Below are 19,024 nucleotides of genomic sequence, written 5' to 3'. Positions count from 1 at the left end.
GATCCCATCAACATCCCATCAACATCCCATAAAACATGAAATAAAATAATGAATTAAAATAAAAGTGAAAATAAATACGAAATAAAATGATAAAACAGTAAAATAAAAATTTGAAATAAATATAAATAAAACAAAAAATGTAAAGCACAAAATAAAATTTTAAAAAATGTAAAATATAAAAGAAAAATAAAAGGTAAACTGCAAAATGAAATATAAAATACAATGAAGTAAAAAATGATGAAGGAAAATAATGATGAAGCAAAATAACGATGAAGCAAAATAATAAAGGTTAAGAATGAAAATTTTAAAATAAAAAATTGAACTAAATTAATAAAAATAAACAACAAAAAATAAAAATAAAAAATTAAACATAAATTAAATTTTAAAATAAATGGGAAATAAAATTAAAATGAAAAAAATAAAAATAATAAAAGCAAAACAATAAAATATAAAAATAAAATGAAAATATAAATTAACAAATGAAAAAACCAAATGAATGACATCTAACATCACAACATGCCAGCAAGGCAGGCCAGCCCTGCTGCCCCAGCAGCAGCTGGGGGGGCTGAGCCCAGCACTGACCTCCAGCTGCAGCCTGAGGTTGGTGGCCGTGCTGCCCCGGCCGTCGCCCAGCTCCGTCATCCAGATCCAGAGGAGGGACAGGCCGTGACACTCCAGGAAGGACTTCAGGCAGGACTGGGAGTGCGTGTTCTGGAGGAGCCAAAACCAGAGTGCCCGTGGGCAGGGTCACTGACTTGCAGGCAGGGGGATGTTTTGTTCCCACCACTGCAACCAACCGCTCAGCTGGGCTGGTGCTCCGGCCAAGCCCATGGCAGGAGGACCAACTGGGTCACTTAAGGTGCCATAACTGCCAGGTCTGGAGCAGCCCCACGTGTGGCAGAGCCCTGAGCCCCCTCCCCTGGGGAACTGCTCCTACTGAGGGGTAGGAAAGACCAACCCTGGGTGGTAGAGCCCTGAGCACCATCACCTGGGGAACTGCTCCTAGTGGGGGTAGGAAAGACCAACCCTGAGTGGCAGAGCCCTGAGCACCATCACCTGGGGAACTGCTCCTACTGAGGGGTAGGAAAGACCAACCCTGGGTGGCAGAGCCCTGAGCCCCCTCCCCTGGGGAACTGCTCCTACTGGGAGTAGGAAGACCAACCCTGGGTGGCAGAGCAGCCTGGCTGCAACTCACCTGCACCAGGCAAAGATGCAGGAGAACCCTGGAGCTACAGGCAGCTGTGATTTTAAGCTGACAAACTACTCAGTAAACTCTCTAAAAACTGATGTCCAAGGAATTTATTTGCTTCTAAGGAATCCTGCAGTACCTTTGACCAGGCTGAGTTCCACCAAATATAAAGTGAGCAAAGGGTGGAGAGGACACGTGGGCTACAAACCATGCAGAAACTCTCGGCTTGCCCTCAGGATGCTGGCCCAAGCGTGAGACCTTCCTCCCCCCTTCTCCTTCCTCCTCTAAGGAGAGCTCCAAGGACATGGTTTCCTGTCCTCCAGCTGGGATCTCCTCACCTGTATGAGCTTGAGGCAGGTGAGCTTCTGCTCCAGCGTTTCGATCCGGACCATCAGCCGGGACAAGCTGAGAACTTGGTTCTTATCAGAGAGACCTTCTCCGTTCTCCAGCAGCGCTTCCAGCTCCCCGTCCACCTGCACAGGCAGAGGAAAACAACTCTCAGGTCATGCCAGGCTCATCCCACCCTGTGTGACAGCAGAAACCAATCTCCTCCATGCCTTGGACAGCCAGAAGAAGCCTCACCCTGGCAATTCTTTGCCCCTGTGAGGGGGCACCTGGAATCCTGGGGTCAGGGCTGGGCCCCTCAGGACAAGAAGGACATGGAGGGGCTGGAGCGTGTCCAGGGAAGGGCAAGGGAGCTGGGGAAGGGGCTGGAGCACCAGTCTGAGCAGGAGCAGCTGAGGGAGCTGGGGGTGTCCAGCCTGGAGCTAAGGAGGCTGAGGGGAGACCTGCTGGCTCTGCAGCTGCCTGAGAGGAGGTTGGAGCCAGGGGGGTCGGGCTCTGCTCCCCAGGAACAAGCCCTGGGACAAGAGGAACCGGCCTCCAGTTGTGCCAGGGGAGGTTGAGGTTGGATCTGGGGAACAATTCCCTCCTGGAAAGGGTTGTCAGGGCCTGGCCCAGGCTGCCCAGGGCAGGGGGGAGTCCCCATCCCTGGAGGGGTTTCCAAGCCCTGGAGATGGTGCTGAGGGACATGGGGCAGGGGTGGCCTGGGCAGGGCTGGGGGAATGGTTGGACTCCATAATCTCAAAGGGCTTCTCCAACCAAAACAATCCTGGGATGTGCCCAGGATTGTACACAGAAGTGTAGCCTGGCTTCAACTTGACTCAACATGGTTTTGTTTCTTTTACCTGGTCTATTATGGGTTTTTTTTCAGACCTCCAATCCCACCCAGGATCATGCTGCTCCCACCAGCTCCCTTCCCAGGACCACCAGCTGCACTCCTGCATCACACACCAAGCAGGAATCCCCCCACTCCCACGTCCATTTCTCCCAACAACACATTTTAGATGCATCCACCTAAATACCACGGGGAGGAAATTCCAGGCGCCTGCACCAGAACATTCCCAGTGCCAAGTTTGTCTTTGCACCAAGGAGAAAAGATGTGCCCTGAGATCAGCTGGGGCTGCAGACACATTGACTCCCTGAAACACCTACCAGGTACTGAGGATTTTTTTTGGAAGGGCTTTTTACAAGGGCTTGTAGTGAGAGGACAAGGGTGATGGATTTGAACTGAAAGAGGAGAGATTCAGGTCAGAGATCAGGAGGAAATTCTTTCTTTGTGAGGGTGGGGAGAGCCTGGCCTAGGTTGCCCAGGGAAGCTGTGGCTGCCCCATCCCTGGCAGTGTTGAAGGGCAGGTTGGATGAGGCTTGGGGCAGCCTGGGCTGCTGGGAGGTGTCCCTGCCCATGCAGGGGGTGGCACTGGATGATCTTGAAGGTGCCTTTCCACCTAAACCATTCCACAATTCTATGATCTTCACAACCAGAGGCACAGTCCTCGCCATGCAGACACCGAAACAAGGGTCAGCATTTCACTGACTGCCCAGTTCCACCAAACATTTTAAAGCATCTGATTAATGACTTATAACTCATATTTTCTTTTTAGCTTCCTGCCTCTGTGGTTAAAAAAAAAAAAAAAAATTTAAAAAAATCGAAGCTGGAATTTTTAAAAGTAGCTTCTCCCAAAAGAGCAGGTAACAAATCCTATTTAACAGAGATTTATGACCTCAAGGAGAGAACAATGACATCTCAGGGTTGTTTTTTACAGCAGTCTGTACCCAGGCAAAACTCCTTCTGACTCCTTTATTTCCTGCAGATCCCTCTATCTCCCATGTGAACCCATGCCTGGAATCCAATGTAGTTCCATAGACAAGGGTTAGATGGATAAAAAAGCTACAAAAAGACTAAAAAGTCTGGATTTAAGGCCCATATTTTGTTCCCATCCAGATGCAAACAAACCTGTGCCTGAAGTCAGCACCAATACAACGTGCTCAGACAAGTTCCTCTTGGAAGCTGCTTTGCCTCAGGTCAAAGCAATTGAAGAGGCTCAAATTGCACATCCCCAACATCTGCTCCCCTCCAGCTGTCCAACTTCAGGTAAAGTCCTAAACAGTGAAGGTGGAATTGTCCATCTTCCAACCAGGTTTAAAAATCATAAAAGACAATCCAGATTTTTAAACCCAAAGAGAATTATGCGTGGTTTTTAGCAGGATGCAGTGTTGATGATCAGATGTTCATGGAATGGTTTAATGGTTTGGGTGGGACCTTTCAAGGCCATTGAGTCCAGCCCCGATGCAGGAAGCAGGGACATCTTCATAGAATCATAGAGACATCTAGTCCCACCCACTCTGCCATGGGCAGGGACACCTCCCAGCAGCCCAGGCTGCTCCAAGCCCCATCCAACCTGCCCTTCAACACTGCCAGGGATGGGGCAACCACAGCTTCTCTGGGCAACCTGGGCCAGGGTCTTGCCACCCTCAAGGCAAAGAACTTCTTCCTTGTATCTACTCTGAATCTAGTCCTTCTCTGCTGCTATTTTGTGCTGTCACCCAGAGAAAGGAAACACTCGTGTAACTAAAGCTCCAAGAAAACACGGGCACTGAGGGACAGTAAGAAATGACATTATATAAATGCATCTAATAACTCTGATTTTGAGTCATTGATCCCAGAAGACAACAGAGGTAACACGAAGAGTCACACAGAGAGGATCAAGTCCAGGGTCAACCCTTGGTTGCTGCAACTCTCGGAAATCAAGAAGAGAAATACAGGAGAACGAGACTCACCGAGTCCTTCTTCCGGGAACGCTCCTTCTTCATCTTCCCACCAGCAGCTCGGATGCTCACCCTGTTCTCTCCTCCCAGGTAACCCCGGCAGTTGGCTGAGCCACAGAAACACTTCTGAGCCTCTTTGCTGGGGGTGGGCAGAGGCACCAGAGCAGGTTAGAGACACACATCAACCGCAGCCAGTTACTCTACCTCACTCTTAAGCAACCCCTCAGAAGAAAGGGACTGGAACTTTTCTGCAAGGCCAGGTCACTCAAAATTCAAACACATTTCTTTCCTTCTTTCTTGATTTCTTGCATTATTACCATGATCCCACCTTGTCCCAGCTGGAAACCAAAGCCTACTTCACTTCCAGGCTCTTTATAGCTCAAGAACCACCACAGGTGGAGGTGCTGGGTCTCCTAATGTCTTACCACATGGTGCAATCACTATTTTCATGTTCCTAATGAATCTATCATCAAGAGTATATATTCATTACTAAAAAGGCTTTCATTTTATTCCTCAAAACAGAATAAAGAATGGGCTGAGGATTTGTGGAAACTGTAAAATTCAAGTGGAAGGTGGTTTTTTGCCACAGGAAGCAGCAGAGATTGAAATTACATGATATTCAGGCAATATTTCCACCAAGCCTCTCTATTTCCTACTTGACAGAAGATACAATTTTAAACCACATGTCACAATTGCTTGGGAGAACTGGGGAGGGTTTGGAAAAATGTGCTTAATCCACTGGATTAAGTGGATCTGGTGTTAAGAACTAGGGAAGCTCAACTGTGGGATATTCTCTGAAGCAAAACCTGATCCCATAATTACATGTTTCCTCGAGCCTTTTGGGTGCTGTTTTGTGCTCCTCTCACTAAAGAGAGTGAAATACTTTGCCACACACCTGGACAAGAAGAAATAGGAAAGTATTAGGCTCAGGTTTGGAGAAAAGAGGCAAAGTCTGTGCTGGAGCCTGCACAGCTGCACTTCTGGGGTCAGAGAGGCAGAGGGAACAATCTGTCTTGGGGTTTTACAGCTCTGCAAGTATCTGCAAAGTGGTAAAGCAGGGGTGGGTGGGGAAGAAGGGGTGTTATTGAGGGGTACTGCAGAGTCTGGAGCTGGAGGAATCCATAATTAGACAGAAGAAAGAAACAGCCAAGGTAATTATCCAGGAAATTGCCACCGGGGAGAGATGGAAGTGGAACAAAAGGGCCATAAAGTGACACTGGGAAAGAGAAATGAAATCCAGGGGAAATTCCTCAGCTAATCTGTGTGAGAAATGGAAGAACCTTTATGTTGTTTTTCTCTAACTGCTCTGGCAGATGAGACTTTGCATCGGCTGGTTTCAGAGCAGGGCTTTTCTCCAAACCACCCCACTTCCAGCAGCTTTAAGCAGAGAGAGACAGAACGTACCCATATCTCTGGAACTGGTAATCAAAGGTCAGCTCTGAGCCCGAGGGGACCAGCTTGGTGGTGAAAAATCCAACTCGGAGCTGCCCGTTCACCGTCCACTAAAGCAAGGAGACAAACAAGGTGACAACAGTTGGTACCAAAGCAGGGCTGACTCTGGGTTTGCTCTGAATTAACAACATTCAGCCTCCAAACAGCACCACTGATGGAGTTAAAATTCACCCATTGGCTCAGCACTACTTGCCCAGTTCAAATGTAGCTGCTTCTATTTCACTAAATTGCAACAACAACCACCAAAAAAATAAATATTCCAAAAGAAGAGACAATAAAGAGAGAAGGTGGTGGCTTTGGCCCAGCAGTTTACCTTCTGTGTCTCACAGTTGGGTTCACAACTGTGGTTCATAAACCGAGAGCAGTTTCCTTTCTGGGTGGCATCGATAATCTGGAAAGAAAAGACACAATAAACAGAGGCCCCGCCTTCCCTCCCTCTTCTTATTTCCCCCAGAAATAGTAAGCAGGAAAGATATGAACATAAGCCATGGAGAAGTCAACCCCCTCTTTCCTGCTCCAGCTGTCAACTTGGTTTAGTTTGGAGAGTGGGTTTTAGAATCGTGGAATTGTTAAAGTTGGGAAAAAATCATGGAGTCCTTCCCCCAGCCCTGCCAAGGCCACCCCTGCCCCATGTCCCTCAGCACCATCTCCAGGGCTTGGAAACCCCTCCAGGGATGGGGACTCCCCCCCTGCCCTGGGCAGCCTGGGCCAGGGCCTGACAACCCTTTCCAGGAAGGAATTGTTCCCCAGATCCAACCTCAACCTCCCCTGACACAACTTGAGGCCGGTTCCTCTTGTCCTGCTGCTTGTCACTGTCTGGGGGTCACAGAATCACATCATCCCAGACATGTTTGGGTTAGAAGGGACCTGATGATCATCCAGTTCCAACCCCCTGCATGGGCAGGGACACCTCCAACCAGCCCATGCTGCTCCAAGCCCCATCCAACCTGCCCTTCAACACTGCCAGGGATGGGGCAGCCACAGCTTCCCTGGGCAGCCTCTCCTTCAGTAAAGCAATTGTTTCTAAGATCCAAATTAAACCTCCCCTGGCTCAACTTGAGGACGTTTCTTCTCGTCCTATCAAGTGCCCCCAGAATAGAGCAGCACTAACTGGCAGAGTTCTTCAGCTGGCTGGGGATTCTGTATTTTGAATACCAGTTTCTGCCCCTCTGGTATGTGGTAGGACAATGATGGGGGCTGGGGAAGGTGAACATCTCTGCCATATACATCATACTTGGAAAGAAAGGTCACGTCTGGATCCCTGCAGCCTCCCTTTTCTAACTGGAAACACTCCTCTCTGCCCCCTCCTGATCACAGCAGCTACAAAACTTGCTTACTTTGGGGAAAAAGAAGAGGCAAAAAAATGCACTCTGGGTATTTTTAGCTCCCTTAAGGTAAAGCTTCCCAGGCTCAAAAAGTCCTGACAGAAGAGACAGGCAGAATGTGACATTAAATCTCTATTCCTACTCTTGGTGCTCAGAGAGCTGAAGCAAAGCCCAAAAACTATGAATCTGTGGGATATAAATATTTCAGTGGCATTAATCCTGGACGTAGGGACCCCACCAGCTACAAATGACCCAGTTTAATGCAGATGTGTGAGCACGGGAAGCGAGGAAATGTGGTTTATTGGTACATTTCTGAACTGCTCTCCTTGGGCACCCAGGAAGGTTGAGTTTGGCTTGAAGCATCTCCCCAAGCTGGGACACTGAGGTGGTTTCAATCCCACTGGTGTGGAAAGGATGGGCCACACTCCATCCTTCCCCTTGGGAGGACAATTTCTTCTCCCTGAGGACACTGGGACACAGTTAAGCAACCAGATTCCTGTTAAATTAGGTTGATACTGAGCGATGGGTTAAAAGAGTGAGGCATGACAACCCAAAGCCAGCCCAGGTCTCCTTTCCTTAGGAAAATAATGTCAGTAGACTCAGGATGTTGGGAAGCAGGGGTGAGCCCACCCAACCTGCCCCTCACACTCCTCACCTCATCGTTCTTCAGGGCCATGAAGTAATAGTGAATGTTCTTGTTCCGGGCATATTCCTTCACACGAGCCTTGAACTCTTTGTGATCCAGCACTTCCCCACAATACTCCAAGACAAAAGTGTTGCTGCGAAGGCCAAAAGGAAAAGAAAATGATCAGTCCATAAGCAAGAAACACCAAGGAACAGAAAAGAACCACTGCTGAGATGGGCTCTCTGAAGACAACCTGCAGCCTGGGCACCCAGGTGGTTATAGCTGTGATTATTATTTGCCTTAATCTCAGGTCATTTGGATTAATCGATTTTTGTTCGGTATCACCTGGGTAGGGAAGGCACAGGGAAGAGCTCAGACACAAAGATAAAGCTTCTCTGTGAGCAGGGTTGGGGCTGTGGAAGAACGTGCCCTGGTGGGCGATGTGAAGAGGAAAATGAGTCTTAAGAGAAGGTGGTGGAAGGTAGTTTTCCTCAGTTGAAGTGGAAGACCCTGCAGGTCTGGTGGGTGAAAGGAGGGGTCAGTAAAATATCCTCTCTGCCTGTGGGAAAGGTGAACTTCAAAGCAGAGATGGAGGAGAACAAGTAGTTCCCCCTACACTCAGACACAAACCTCACAGGTTGCCTTCTGCAGCAAGGCTGGGCTTTCAACCCTCCAGCCTACCCAGGTGAACCTGGGAACAGCTTTTCTTCACTAGGGTCCTACCTTTCCCCTTGCTTAAAACCAGAGAGGGAGATGTTTGACCCATCCATCCTCGTTGGATGAGGGCAGTGAGGGAATAATGACAGGACCAGAGGAAATGGCCTGAAGTTGGGCCAGGGGAGGGTTAGATTGGATATTAGGAAGAATTTCTTTACTGCAAGAGTGGTCAGGGATTGGGACAGCTGCCCAGGAAGGTGGTGGAGTCACCATCCTTGGAGGTACTCAAGAAACGTGTAGATGTGGCACTTGAGGACATGCTCTAGTGGCCCAGGCTGGGCTTTTTGTGGGTGTTATTTTGCTGGAGTGTGTTGTTTGTGTGTGTTTGGGCTTTTCTTTTGTGTTGATGGTTGGACTGTGTGATCTCAGAGGTCCTTTCCAATTACAACCATTCTGTGGTTAGTGGACACATAGCTGCCCATGACTAAGAGGGTCACCTGAGAAGGAACAAGGATTTAAAGTAAAGCTGGAAGAACCTCAGGAAATCTAAGGTCAGTGACAACACAAGTGACTGATTTTCCCCTCCCAAGGGAGTCAAACAGCAGAAAGATGTGATGGGAAGAGCAAAGGCTTACGATGGCAGATCTTTGGCAGCTCTCAGCCCCCAGCCTTTCTTCTCAGTGAGGATCACCTCAACATCTGCATGCTGCTTCTTCTGGAAGCGCCTGTTGGAGCAGTAGTCACCGTTGGGGCACCTGGAAGAACTAAGGGAAGGAAACAGAACAAATCAAGTCCCAGCAGGACAAGAGCAGAAACAGAAAACAGCTCAGAGGGGAAAAAGCTACCAAGGCACCACCAGTGATTCAGTGTAAAAGCTCCCAGGGTGTGTTGCTATAAAAAGCACACCCAGCTGACTGTCAACCTGCACATGCAGATGATTTCTTTCTGGAAGGAAGATAAAAACCTTGGGAATGGGAATGTCACTGTACTTCAATTCCCTACAACCCAAACAAGATGACCTGGCCTCTTCTCCCCAGCTTCTTATGGGTTCCCCCCCACTTCTCCTACATCTCCTGCCTGGGCTATTGAGGCAGGAAATCTCACTCCTTCCACCCTGGCTGGTGATAATCCTCATGCCAGGGGGTGAATCCCACCAAGTGCCCTGTCCCCTGCCTCCCCCTTCTCCTAGCTTCATCCAGGAGGGAAAAGGAGACCACCAGCTGTAGCCTGGTGAGGCTCTGGGCAGAGCAGAGATGCAAGAGAAATGAGAAGAAATAAGGGTCTCCATTTGCATTTCTGACTCCCACCAACCATGCTTATGATGGACTTGAGTTAAGGCTGAGAAGAAGGCTCCAAGCCTTTGCAGAAGGTATTAATACCAGGTTGATGAGGTCCAGCCTTGTGCAGAAGATCTAACATCAAATTTAAATTATAGAGTCCCAAATTGGTTTAGATTGGAAGCAACCTTGAAGATCATATCATCCCAAGACCACTGCCATGGGCAGGGACACCTCCCAGCAGCCCAGGCTGCTCCAAGCCCCATCCAACCTGCCCTTCAACACTGCCAGGGATGGGGCAGCCACAGCTTTCCTGGGCAACCTGGGCCAATAGGCTCTGAAGAACACTCCAGACCAGCCAGTGAAAAGGAGAGTGCACAGACAGCTCGTTGCCACCACTCAGGAAAGTCTGAATTCCTTTAGGGGCCCAAGTCATCCCATAGGGATCACCCCCCAACTTTGGCAGCTCTCAGAATCACAGAATTGTTTTGGTTGGAAGACATCTCTAAGATCACCAAGTCCAACTGTTCCCCCAGCCCTGCCCAGGCCACCCCTGCCCCATGTCCCTCAGCACCATCTCCAGGGCTTGGAAACCCCTCCAGGGATGGGGACTCCCCCCCTGCCCTGGGCAGTCTGGGCCAGGGCCTGACAACCCTTTCCAGGAAGGAATTGTTCCCCAGATCCAATCTCAACCCCCCCTGGGCAACTTGAGGCCACTTCCCATGAAACACCACATACCACTCTATCATGAGCAGGCGATTGAGACAGTCTTCTCCACAAGCAACCTCCCCCTGAGCTCGTTCTTCTTTGGAGAGAGGAGGACACTCGCACAGCATCCGCTTGATATCCCGGTGAGATTTGTTCTTCTTCCTATGGAAAACAAGTCATTGAGATACAGGTCAGACAGCACCTGAGGAGAGAAATTACTGCTCAGTCTTTACTGGTTGTTACTGGAGAAGGGCCTCAAAGATGATGGGAGGGCTGGAGCAGCTCTGCTCTGGAGACAGGCTGGGAGAGCTGGGGTGTTCAGCCTGGAGAAGAGAAGGCTCCAGGGAGACCTGAGAGCACCTTCCAGTGCCTGAAGGGGCTCCAGGAAAGCTGGGGAGGGACTTTTCAGCAGAAAGGGCAGTGACAGGACAAGAGCTCATGGTTTTAAACTGAAACAGGGGAGATTTAGGTCAGACATCAGGAAGAAATTCTTCCCTATAAGGGCAGGAAGGCACTGGCCCAGGTTGCCCAGGGAGGTTGTGGCTGCCCCATCCCTGGAGGTGTTCAAGGGCAGGTTGGATGGGTCTTGTGTAGCCTGGTCTGGTGGGAGGTGTCCCTGCTCATGGCAGGGAGGCTGGAACCTGATGTTCTTTAAGGTCCCTTCCAACCCAAATCAGTCTGGGATTCTATGACTGTAAAACAAGAGATGATCAGGGAAATGCTCTAGAGTGTGGATCCCAGCAGATAAGAGGCTGGCTCTCAGCCTCTGAGTCAAGAGTATATTTTAAAATATTTTTAAAACAAGCCGTTTCAGTGAACAAAAGATGTGGCAAAGTCTTGAGTGTTATGATCCCAACATGGGTTTAAATTGGTGAAGTGTCCCCCTGAGCTGGTACCTGATGGGGTGGGTGAAGGGGAAGGCTGGGGAAGGGACTGGAGGGAAAGTCTTGTGAGGAGAGGCTGAGGGAGCTGGGGTTGTTTAGCCTAGAGAAGGGGAGACTCAGGGGGGACCTTCTCACTCTCTACAACCACCTGAAGGGAGGCTGCAGTCAGGTGAGGTCAGGCTTTTCTCCCAGGCAACCAGTGACAGGATAAGAGGGTCTGGCCTGAAGCTGCTCCAGGGGGAGGTTTAGGTTGGATATGAGGAAGCTCTTCCTCATGGAAAGGGTGATCAGACATTGGAATGGACTGCCCGGGGAAGTGGTGGAGGCACCATCCCTGGAGGTGCTCAGGGAAAGGCTGGATGTGGCACTTAGTGCCACGGTCTGGGGATGCAGTGGTGTCAGGTCATAGGCTGGACTTGATGATCCCAAGAGGCCTTTTCCAGCCTCAGTAATTCTGTGATTCTGTCTGTGCTTCAGCACCCTTGAGGAACAACAAGACGAAAAAGGAGCACAAAGACTTCAAACAGATACAAACCACCAGAAGGCTTTGCCACAGTCTGTGCCAGGAGTCAGAGCTGCTCACAGCTCCTCAGGAGCTCTCACCAACGTGGGAAAGCCACGCTCAGCATTTTCTTGGTGAGGATGAAGGTAATTGAACCCCAAGAGCAACTTACTGATCAACCCTAGAGCTCTGCAAGAGCTGATTTTATTTCCCAGGGATCATATCCTTCCTGCTCAACATCCCCATGCCAAAAGGGAAAAGAATCATCTGCAGCCACCAGTTACCCACTGGCATTTCCAATTACAGAATCATCCTGGTTGTAAAAGACCTCTAAGATCATCGAGTCCAACAATCTGTGTGAGATCTAAAGTAACTCATCTGAGAGGGCAAACAGTCCACATCCAAGTGCCCAAAGCCTTTGGAAAAACACGCTGTTTGCCCAAAACCTTTCTCACTTCCAGACAGATCTCCTTGCGTCCTTGGAGAGGGAGTTTGCTGGTGTTTGGGGACAATACAGAGCCAAGACCAGCAAGCCCAGAGGTGATGCTGATACCCAGGCCCCAACATAGCTGCCTTGAGTTGAGATGACCAGTGGAAAATAGAGAATAAAGCAAAAAGCTTGGACAAAATTTAATTATTCTTACGAACTACCAGGGGTACAAGAACAACATGTTTAGCTGGTGCTGGTGGCAGTAATCCCAAGTCCTGCCTGATACTGAGACTGAGGGGTGATCTCATCAGTGTTTACAAATACGTAAAGGGTGAGTGTCAAGAAGATGGAGTTAAGCTTTTTTCAGTGATGACCAGTGACAGGACAAGGAGTAATGGATACAAATTGGAGCATAGGAGGTTTAAGGTCAATATCAGAAAAAATTTTTTTACTGTGAGAGTGACAGAGCCCTGGGACAGGCTGCCCAGAGAGGTTGTGGAGTCTCCTTCTGTGGAGACATTCAAAACCTGCCTGGACGCCTTCCTGTGTGATGTGCTCTAGGTGACCCTGCTCTGGCGGGGGGGTTGGACTAGATGATCTTTCGAGGTCCCTTCCAACCCCTATGATTCTATGATTCTATGATACCCAAACCAACGCTAGGCAAAGGGGACAGAATTGTAGGATCACGAGAAAAGACCTCTCAGATCACCAAGTCCAGCCATCAACCCAACACTACCCTTCCCACTAAACCATGTCCGAAAAATACTGCAAGAAGAGGGTGACAACAAATCACCTTCCCTCTCTATCCTCCCCATCTCCCATCTCTTCCCATCACCAGGGCCTGTCTGGGCACAAATCAAGCTTCTCTGGTTAGAAGAAGAGATCCAGGGAGGATTAAAGCTTTCTTAGGTGTTGGGAATGTGGCATCCCTCCCCTCAAAGTATCCCAATTAAAAGAAGCCATCACAGAACCAAATGGAAGTTAAATCTAAATTTCCTACAGGCAAAGGAGGGGCCAAAGGGTAAAAGCAACCAGTTACCTTTCTGTCAAGTACACATTTTCCTCGATGAGGTCGAAGTAACAGGGCATCTTTCCTTGCTTGGCAAACTCCTTCCAGCGCTGGGGGTCTCGGAAGTCATCCATGATACACAACCGCCCGACCATGGAGGAGTCCTGTGGTGTTGACTCCACTTGCTCTCCCTCTGGCTTCACCTTCTTCTTCTCCCTCGAGTCCACGTCGCTCTCGGAGTCGCTCTCCAACTCCGGGCGCCTTTTTTTTGGTGGACCTCGTTCTTTCACCTCGTTTTTTTCCAGAACCTTCACCTCTTCCTTCTTCTCCCCACCAGGCACTGGCTCCTTGGTAGAATTGCTGCTGATCTCGTGTGCCTGCACTGAGCCCTGTTCCTGCTGCCCGGGCACTTGGCACTTATCAGAGGGGCTGGGAAAACGAGGTTTGCAGTCATCATCCCAACGGTCATCCTCCTCGTACTCCTCGTGGTCCTCTGTTAGAGAATCTGGAACTTGCCCTTGAATCCGTTCATAATTCCCCACGGAAGGTCTGCTGGCTGACCTGGCATCCCAGTAACCATTGCCCTGCCAGTAGCTCTCAGAGCCAGCGTAGGCTCCTGAGCCCGGCTGGTAAACATAGCCTGGGTAGACCCCAAAGCTGCTGTCTGGCTGCTGGTAGGTGCTGCTGGGCTTCTCTGTCTGGGAAAAGTCCCAATTCAAACCACCCTCTGGGGTATGAAAACCATCCAGCCTGGAGAAGTCTCCAAGGCCAGACTGGTTGAGCCCACCCTTCCCTTGCCGACTGTCTGGCTTGGAAGAGCTCATCGGATGTTGGGATTTATCGGTGCTTTCGAAACTTTCCGGTAGACAAAATGGTTGCTCGTCTTCTCGGCCCATCACTCTCCCAACAGACACCAGCTCCTTCAACATTATCCTCTCATCCGGGTTGGGTTTGCCATGGGAATCTGCTGTCAGGTCTGCCTGGCTTGTGCTGTCAACACCATCGCTCTGAGGCTGGCACGGATCTGGCCGCAGCTCCTCCAGCTCCTTCCTGCTGAGCTCGGTAGAAGTTGCCAGACTCTTCTCCATCCCTCTAGGAGAAGATCTGCTCTCTACTTGTGGGCCACCTTTACTCGCCATGTTCTCCATCCTCTCTTCGTAGTAGGGTCTGCTGGGCTCGGGCCGCTCATCGTCCCAGTGGTCAGAGAAGCGCCGGTTGCCCTGGCTGCTCCGTGAGGAGCCGGGGCTGCTCTCCTCCATGGCGATGGTTGAGTTCTTTGGTACCACCACAACAGACTGGAGCCGTTTCCGTGGTGTTCCATCGTCAGAGTCCGAGTCTTCCGTGTCACTGTCCTCGCTGCCCCTCTCGCTGTCGCTCTCCCCCATGTCAGAGTAATCATCGTGGCCAGCGGGGACAAATTCGGCGGCGTTGCCGCTGCTGTCACACGTTGGGGCTTGAGTGACTGTCTCCATTTCCTCTGTTGTGACGATGACATCGCAAGAGGGAAACGTGGCGTCTGGAAAAGCTGAAGCCACCAAGGGCTCGTCTCCCTCCTCCTTCTCAGCCAATACACCAGGACACCCAACTCTCAAATCATCTGGCCCAACTTCCTCGGTGGAAACAACACTTTCCTCCACGACCTCTCTGCCACGGTGCTCCAGCGGCACTTCCGAGTAGTAGGAATGCTCATCTCTGACGGATGGCTTGCCTTCTGCTGAACCAAGATCGACATGCTGACTCTCCATCTCCACCACCTCTTCAGCTTCTGAATGCTGCAGAAGCTCCTGGTGTCCATCTGGTGGTGGCACATCCCATTTGGAAGAGACGCTTTCCTCCGGCATCGGATGGTCTGACCTGAGCCCTGGGGAAGAGCCATCCTGGGGGGGATCCCTGCTCGAGCTCTCCACTGCCAGGCTGATTTTCTGGGAATCATGACCATGCTCATCACCGCAGGCAGACTCTGGGTGGTGATCCTCCGTGCTCTCGTAGTCACAAGTAACAGTCTGTGGCTCCACCTGCACATCCAAGAAAGTCTCGGAAGTAACTTTTAAATCTGCTGGTTCTGCTTCGATCTCAACTTCCGAGTGATACAAAGCTGGGGTGGCATCGTCTGAAATGTAGCAAAAAACTGGTTCTTTGGTTTTCTCACAGGGAGTGGCCTCATCATCCAGCTGGTTAAGTGCAGGTTCAGTAGGATCTACATTCACGAGGGGCAAGGGGGTGGCTTCCCCTTCCTGCTGCGGGACCGGAGCCTCCACCTGCCCACAGAGGCTGTTGCACTCACTGGACTGGACCCGAGAATCATCCGGCTCTTCCTCTTGAGACACGAACGTGCTCTCAAACCCGTTAGATGGCAACAGGAACGATGGTGTTGTCTTCACAACAGGTGACGCTTCCGACTGACACAGGCCATCATCGGAAGACACAGCGACATCCTCTGGTTTGGAGGCACTGGAAGTTGCCAAAGCTTCAGCCCGACCCTCTGGAGACCCATTTACACTCAGCTCCACGGGGGGACACGTTCTGACCTGCTCATGCTGTATCTTTAATAAAGTTTCTTGCTCCGTGACACTGTCGTGGTACTGGTTTCCTGTAAGTTCTTCAGACTTCGAGTGAGCAAAACCCACTTTCAGCTCCTCAGCTTTTTGAACAGCAGGTGAATCGCTGAACTGCTGTACTGGAGAAAGTGCCTTTTCCCTTTCCAGCTTGTTGGCAACGGACGCCCTGATCTCGCTGCTTTTTAGACACGAGGTCTCTACATCTAGAGAATTAGACTGCTGCTTTATTTCTTCGCTCGATTCTGCACAACAGAAAGAACTCTTAAATTTATCAGGCTTTGGTGCGGGGGTCTTTGAAGGGGTGGACTTATAACGGGAGGAATTCACATTACTGTCGGGCTTACTATGGGATGTCCCCTTTCGATAGCCTAGCTCATCAAGGGGAGAGCACCTTTTGGTTACTTCACTTTCTGAAGTCCTTTTTGAATCTCTGTCTGCTTTGGACGAAGACCTTCCTCTCCTCTCCGAGTCAGCGTGAGACGACTCGACTTTGCTGTCCCTGTCCGACTTGGAGTAAGAACTCCTTGAGTCTCTGTAGGAGGAGGAGGAGTGGGAGGACGTTCTCCTGGAGTCGCCGGATCTGGAATGTGTCCTCCTGTACTCATCGTCCGAGTCCGAGCTGTCTCGCGCCCTGCTGTCCGCGTAGGAACGGGAATACCTGGACCTCTCCCTGTAGGGGGAGCTCCGGTGGTACCTGCGGTCGGACTCGTAGTAATGCGAGCGTTCCGACCTGGAGTAGGAGGAGCTGGTTCGGGAGCTCCGGTCGGATCGGGACCGGGACCGGGACCGGCTTCGCCTCCTCTCCCTGTCAGAGCGAGAGCGGGAGGACCCATACCGCGAGTCCCGCTCCGACTTGGAGTAACTCGAGTACTTGTCGTCCCTGTCTGACTTGGAGCGCGAGGAGGACTTCCCCGCCTCGTCACCTCTGAGGTACGTGGAGCTTCGTCTGGCATCTCTCTCCTTTTCCGTACTGGATACCTTGGGCTCATGTGACCGCTGGCTGGAGGAGGTCCTGACCGAATCCTCGTCGGACTCGGAGCCCTGCAGCGTGCCGTCGGACTGGGAGAACTTCCTCTTGGAGCCCTGCCTGCGGGAGCAGAGGGCAGCACCCTTCGAGCCGTCGGGAACCTCATCCTCTTTCCCAATATGGGAATCTTCCTTCTGCGGAGTTACTTCCGTCTGCTCGGGCGTGCTCCGAGTTCCACGTTCTTCCGAACCGCGCCGTGCCGCGTCCTGCTTGACCTCAGGCTCCGAAGCCTCCTTAGATACCACCTGGCACGGCTCCTTGGCAGCAGGGACCTCAGCTTCCACGGGCGGCGATGGCAACAGCGAGGACATGGGTGTCACTGGCAGCTGTGGCAAGGCCACCACTGCCGGGAGCAGCATCGGGGCTGCCGGTGACACCGTGGGCGGAGGGGGCGGCAGGGGAGGTGGTGGTGGCGTTGCCAGAAAGTCCGTGGCCGAGGCCACCGGCTCCGTCACCGGTGCCACAGGCGGTGGCGGGAGCGTCGCTGCCGGAGCTGGTGGCGGTTTCGCCGTGACGTTCAGTAAATGCTTTTTAAAATGGATCTTCCCTAATTCTACCTTGGGTTTCGGAGGTGAAGGCTCCTCAGCTGCACCCGTGGCATCCCCCAGGTCCATTCTGCTTTTGGGGTTAAAGTCAGTCTGAAGGGGTGCAGCTGCTGGAGAGTTCTGAGTTTCATTCTGTTTCTCGTTCCCGAGACCAGTCAGAAATCTATTGGGCAAGGTTTTCTTGGTTAAACTAAAGCTGAAAGACACCTTTTGTCTTCCTTGCTCCTCAAGGTTCACCTTTGTTTTGGTGCCTTTGGGCAAAAAACGACTGGAAGCAACACCTTTGAAGACTGGGCCTTTGATAAAACCAGCTTTCTGGACAGTTTCAGGCTTGCCCTGCAAAAGGAAAAGGAGATGCAGTTAGAGGGACTGGATTTTGGTTCGTAACTCTGGTTTAAAGCCACACTGAACAGTTTTCTTCTACCTGGTGAATCTTTCATTATGATGAAATAGGAAAAGTACACCTTTTAAATGGGTGTTATTCCTATGGGTGCCATTCCATGGGTGCTTTTGAATGAATGTCATAGCTAAAATGGCACCCAAAGAGTTCCTTCAATGTAGGAACTTCTTACCTTACAGGATGCATTTATCCAACCCTGAAATTATCCACTCTCAGAGCACAGAGCACTGTGTGTCTGCCCACCTTGGCCATTCCTCCAGCTCCTGTCAAGCTCAGGGCTCGTCTACACATAACCTGTGTCACAGGAGCACAAGCCCTGAAGATGAACCTCATGACACCCTGGTGAAAGGCGTCTACTCTCCATCGTCTTGACGCCCATAAATCCCAACTGGATCAGTGCAACTGCACTTTGGGAAAAGCAGAACTCCCAAGAGCAAGAGCTGGAACCCTCCAGAGCTGGGTTCCACCCCCAGCACTGCTGCATGAACACATCCTTGGCAGCAGCAGCACTTCCCGGGGTCCCACTGTCAATGATTACAGACCTTGTTATCCTTTAACTTCTGGAAAACAAAGCAGAGCTGCTCGGGCTAAAGGCACCCGAGTCAATTATTAAAGAAGATATTGGTGGAGTGGAAACCCAAACCCGTTCTATTTGTACCCTTGGGCATCAAATATCCAAAAATACCCTCATTTCATGGGTGCTTTTGAATGAATGTCATCGCTAAAATGGCACCCAAAATACATGTCCACACACTTGTCCAGCTCCTCTCTCCACAGCTGTCCCCCAGGCACTTCCAGCAAGTCTCACTGAAAACACTATCTCTGTTTTCTAAAGAATCCACACATCAGAAAGGATTCAAAGACTAAGGCACTAGTGTTTATAAACTAATTTGTGGAAGAAGAAAGGACAAAATCAAATGTCCAGCCCCTCTGGTAGAAGCTTCTACATGTCTGAATGCTACTGAGACCACCCTCCTGTAGGACACTTGGCTCAGCCTCCCAAAGAACAGGGGAACATCATTTTTTGGGTGTGCTGGGTCAATTATTACCCCCACATGACCATAAATTCACCCCTTTTTACCCCAACCTGTGTGGATGTCTTGGGACAATGGAAGTGTCAGAGAGCATGTTCCTGGCTGCAGCCACACCTTGGTATCGAATGGAAAGAGTCTCCACAGATCTAAATCCAAATTCCTATCAGAGACTGGATTAACCTATCAGACCAATTACATATGAAATACATTTAAAAGGACAGTAAACAAACTTCATCAGCCCTCAGGAGTTTTCTACTCATCTAGAACTTCTGTGAAGTTATTTTCTGTGCCAAC

At 50.4% G+C, this 19,024-nt stretch overlaps 1 protein-coding gene across 2 annotated transcripts in view; it reads right to left on the bottom strand.

Annotated features, from left to right (window-relative positions):
• The window catches only part of SETD2 (SET domain containing 2, histone lysine methyltransferase), a 61,925-nt gene that overhangs the window by 28,578 nt on the left and 14,323 nt on the right, over positions 1-19,024 (bottom strand). For both annotated transcript variants that reach the window (XR_007888657.1, XM_051610992.1), the window contains exons 3-11: positions 13,197-17,632; positions 10,372-10,503; positions 8,992-9,120; positions 7,730-7,853; positions 6,063-6,140; positions 5,702-5,799; positions 4,310-4,436; positions 1,528-1,662; positions 583-711 (exon numbers count right to left, since the gene is read on the bottom strand). Coding sequence is in view for 1 of the 2 variants with exons in the window: in XM_051610992.1 (XP_051466952.1) it covers positions 583-711; positions 1,528-1,662; positions 4,310-4,436; positions 5,702-5,799; positions 6,063-6,140; positions 7,730-7,853; positions 8,992-9,120; positions 10,372-10,503; positions 13,197-17,632 (5,388 nt within the window). In the remaining variant the exon portion in view is untranslated. The remainder of the gene's footprint in view (positions 1-582; positions 712-1,527; positions 1,663-4,309; positions 4,437-5,701; positions 5,800-6,062; positions 6,141-7,729; positions 7,854-8,991; positions 9,121-10,371; positions 10,504-13,196; positions 17,633-19,024) is intronic.

Source organism: Apus apus, chromosome 2 (genome assembly GCF_020740795.1).
Source record: "Apus apus isolate bApuApu2 chromosome 2, bApuApu2.pri.cur, whole genome shotgun sequence".
In the NCBI taxonomy this organism is placed as follows: domain Eukaryota; kingdom Metazoa; phylum Chordata; class Aves; order Apodiformes; family Apodidae; genus Apus; species Apus apus.
Note: the sequence above shows the minus strand (reverse complement) of the source record. Positions and strands in the feature narration are given on the sequence as shown.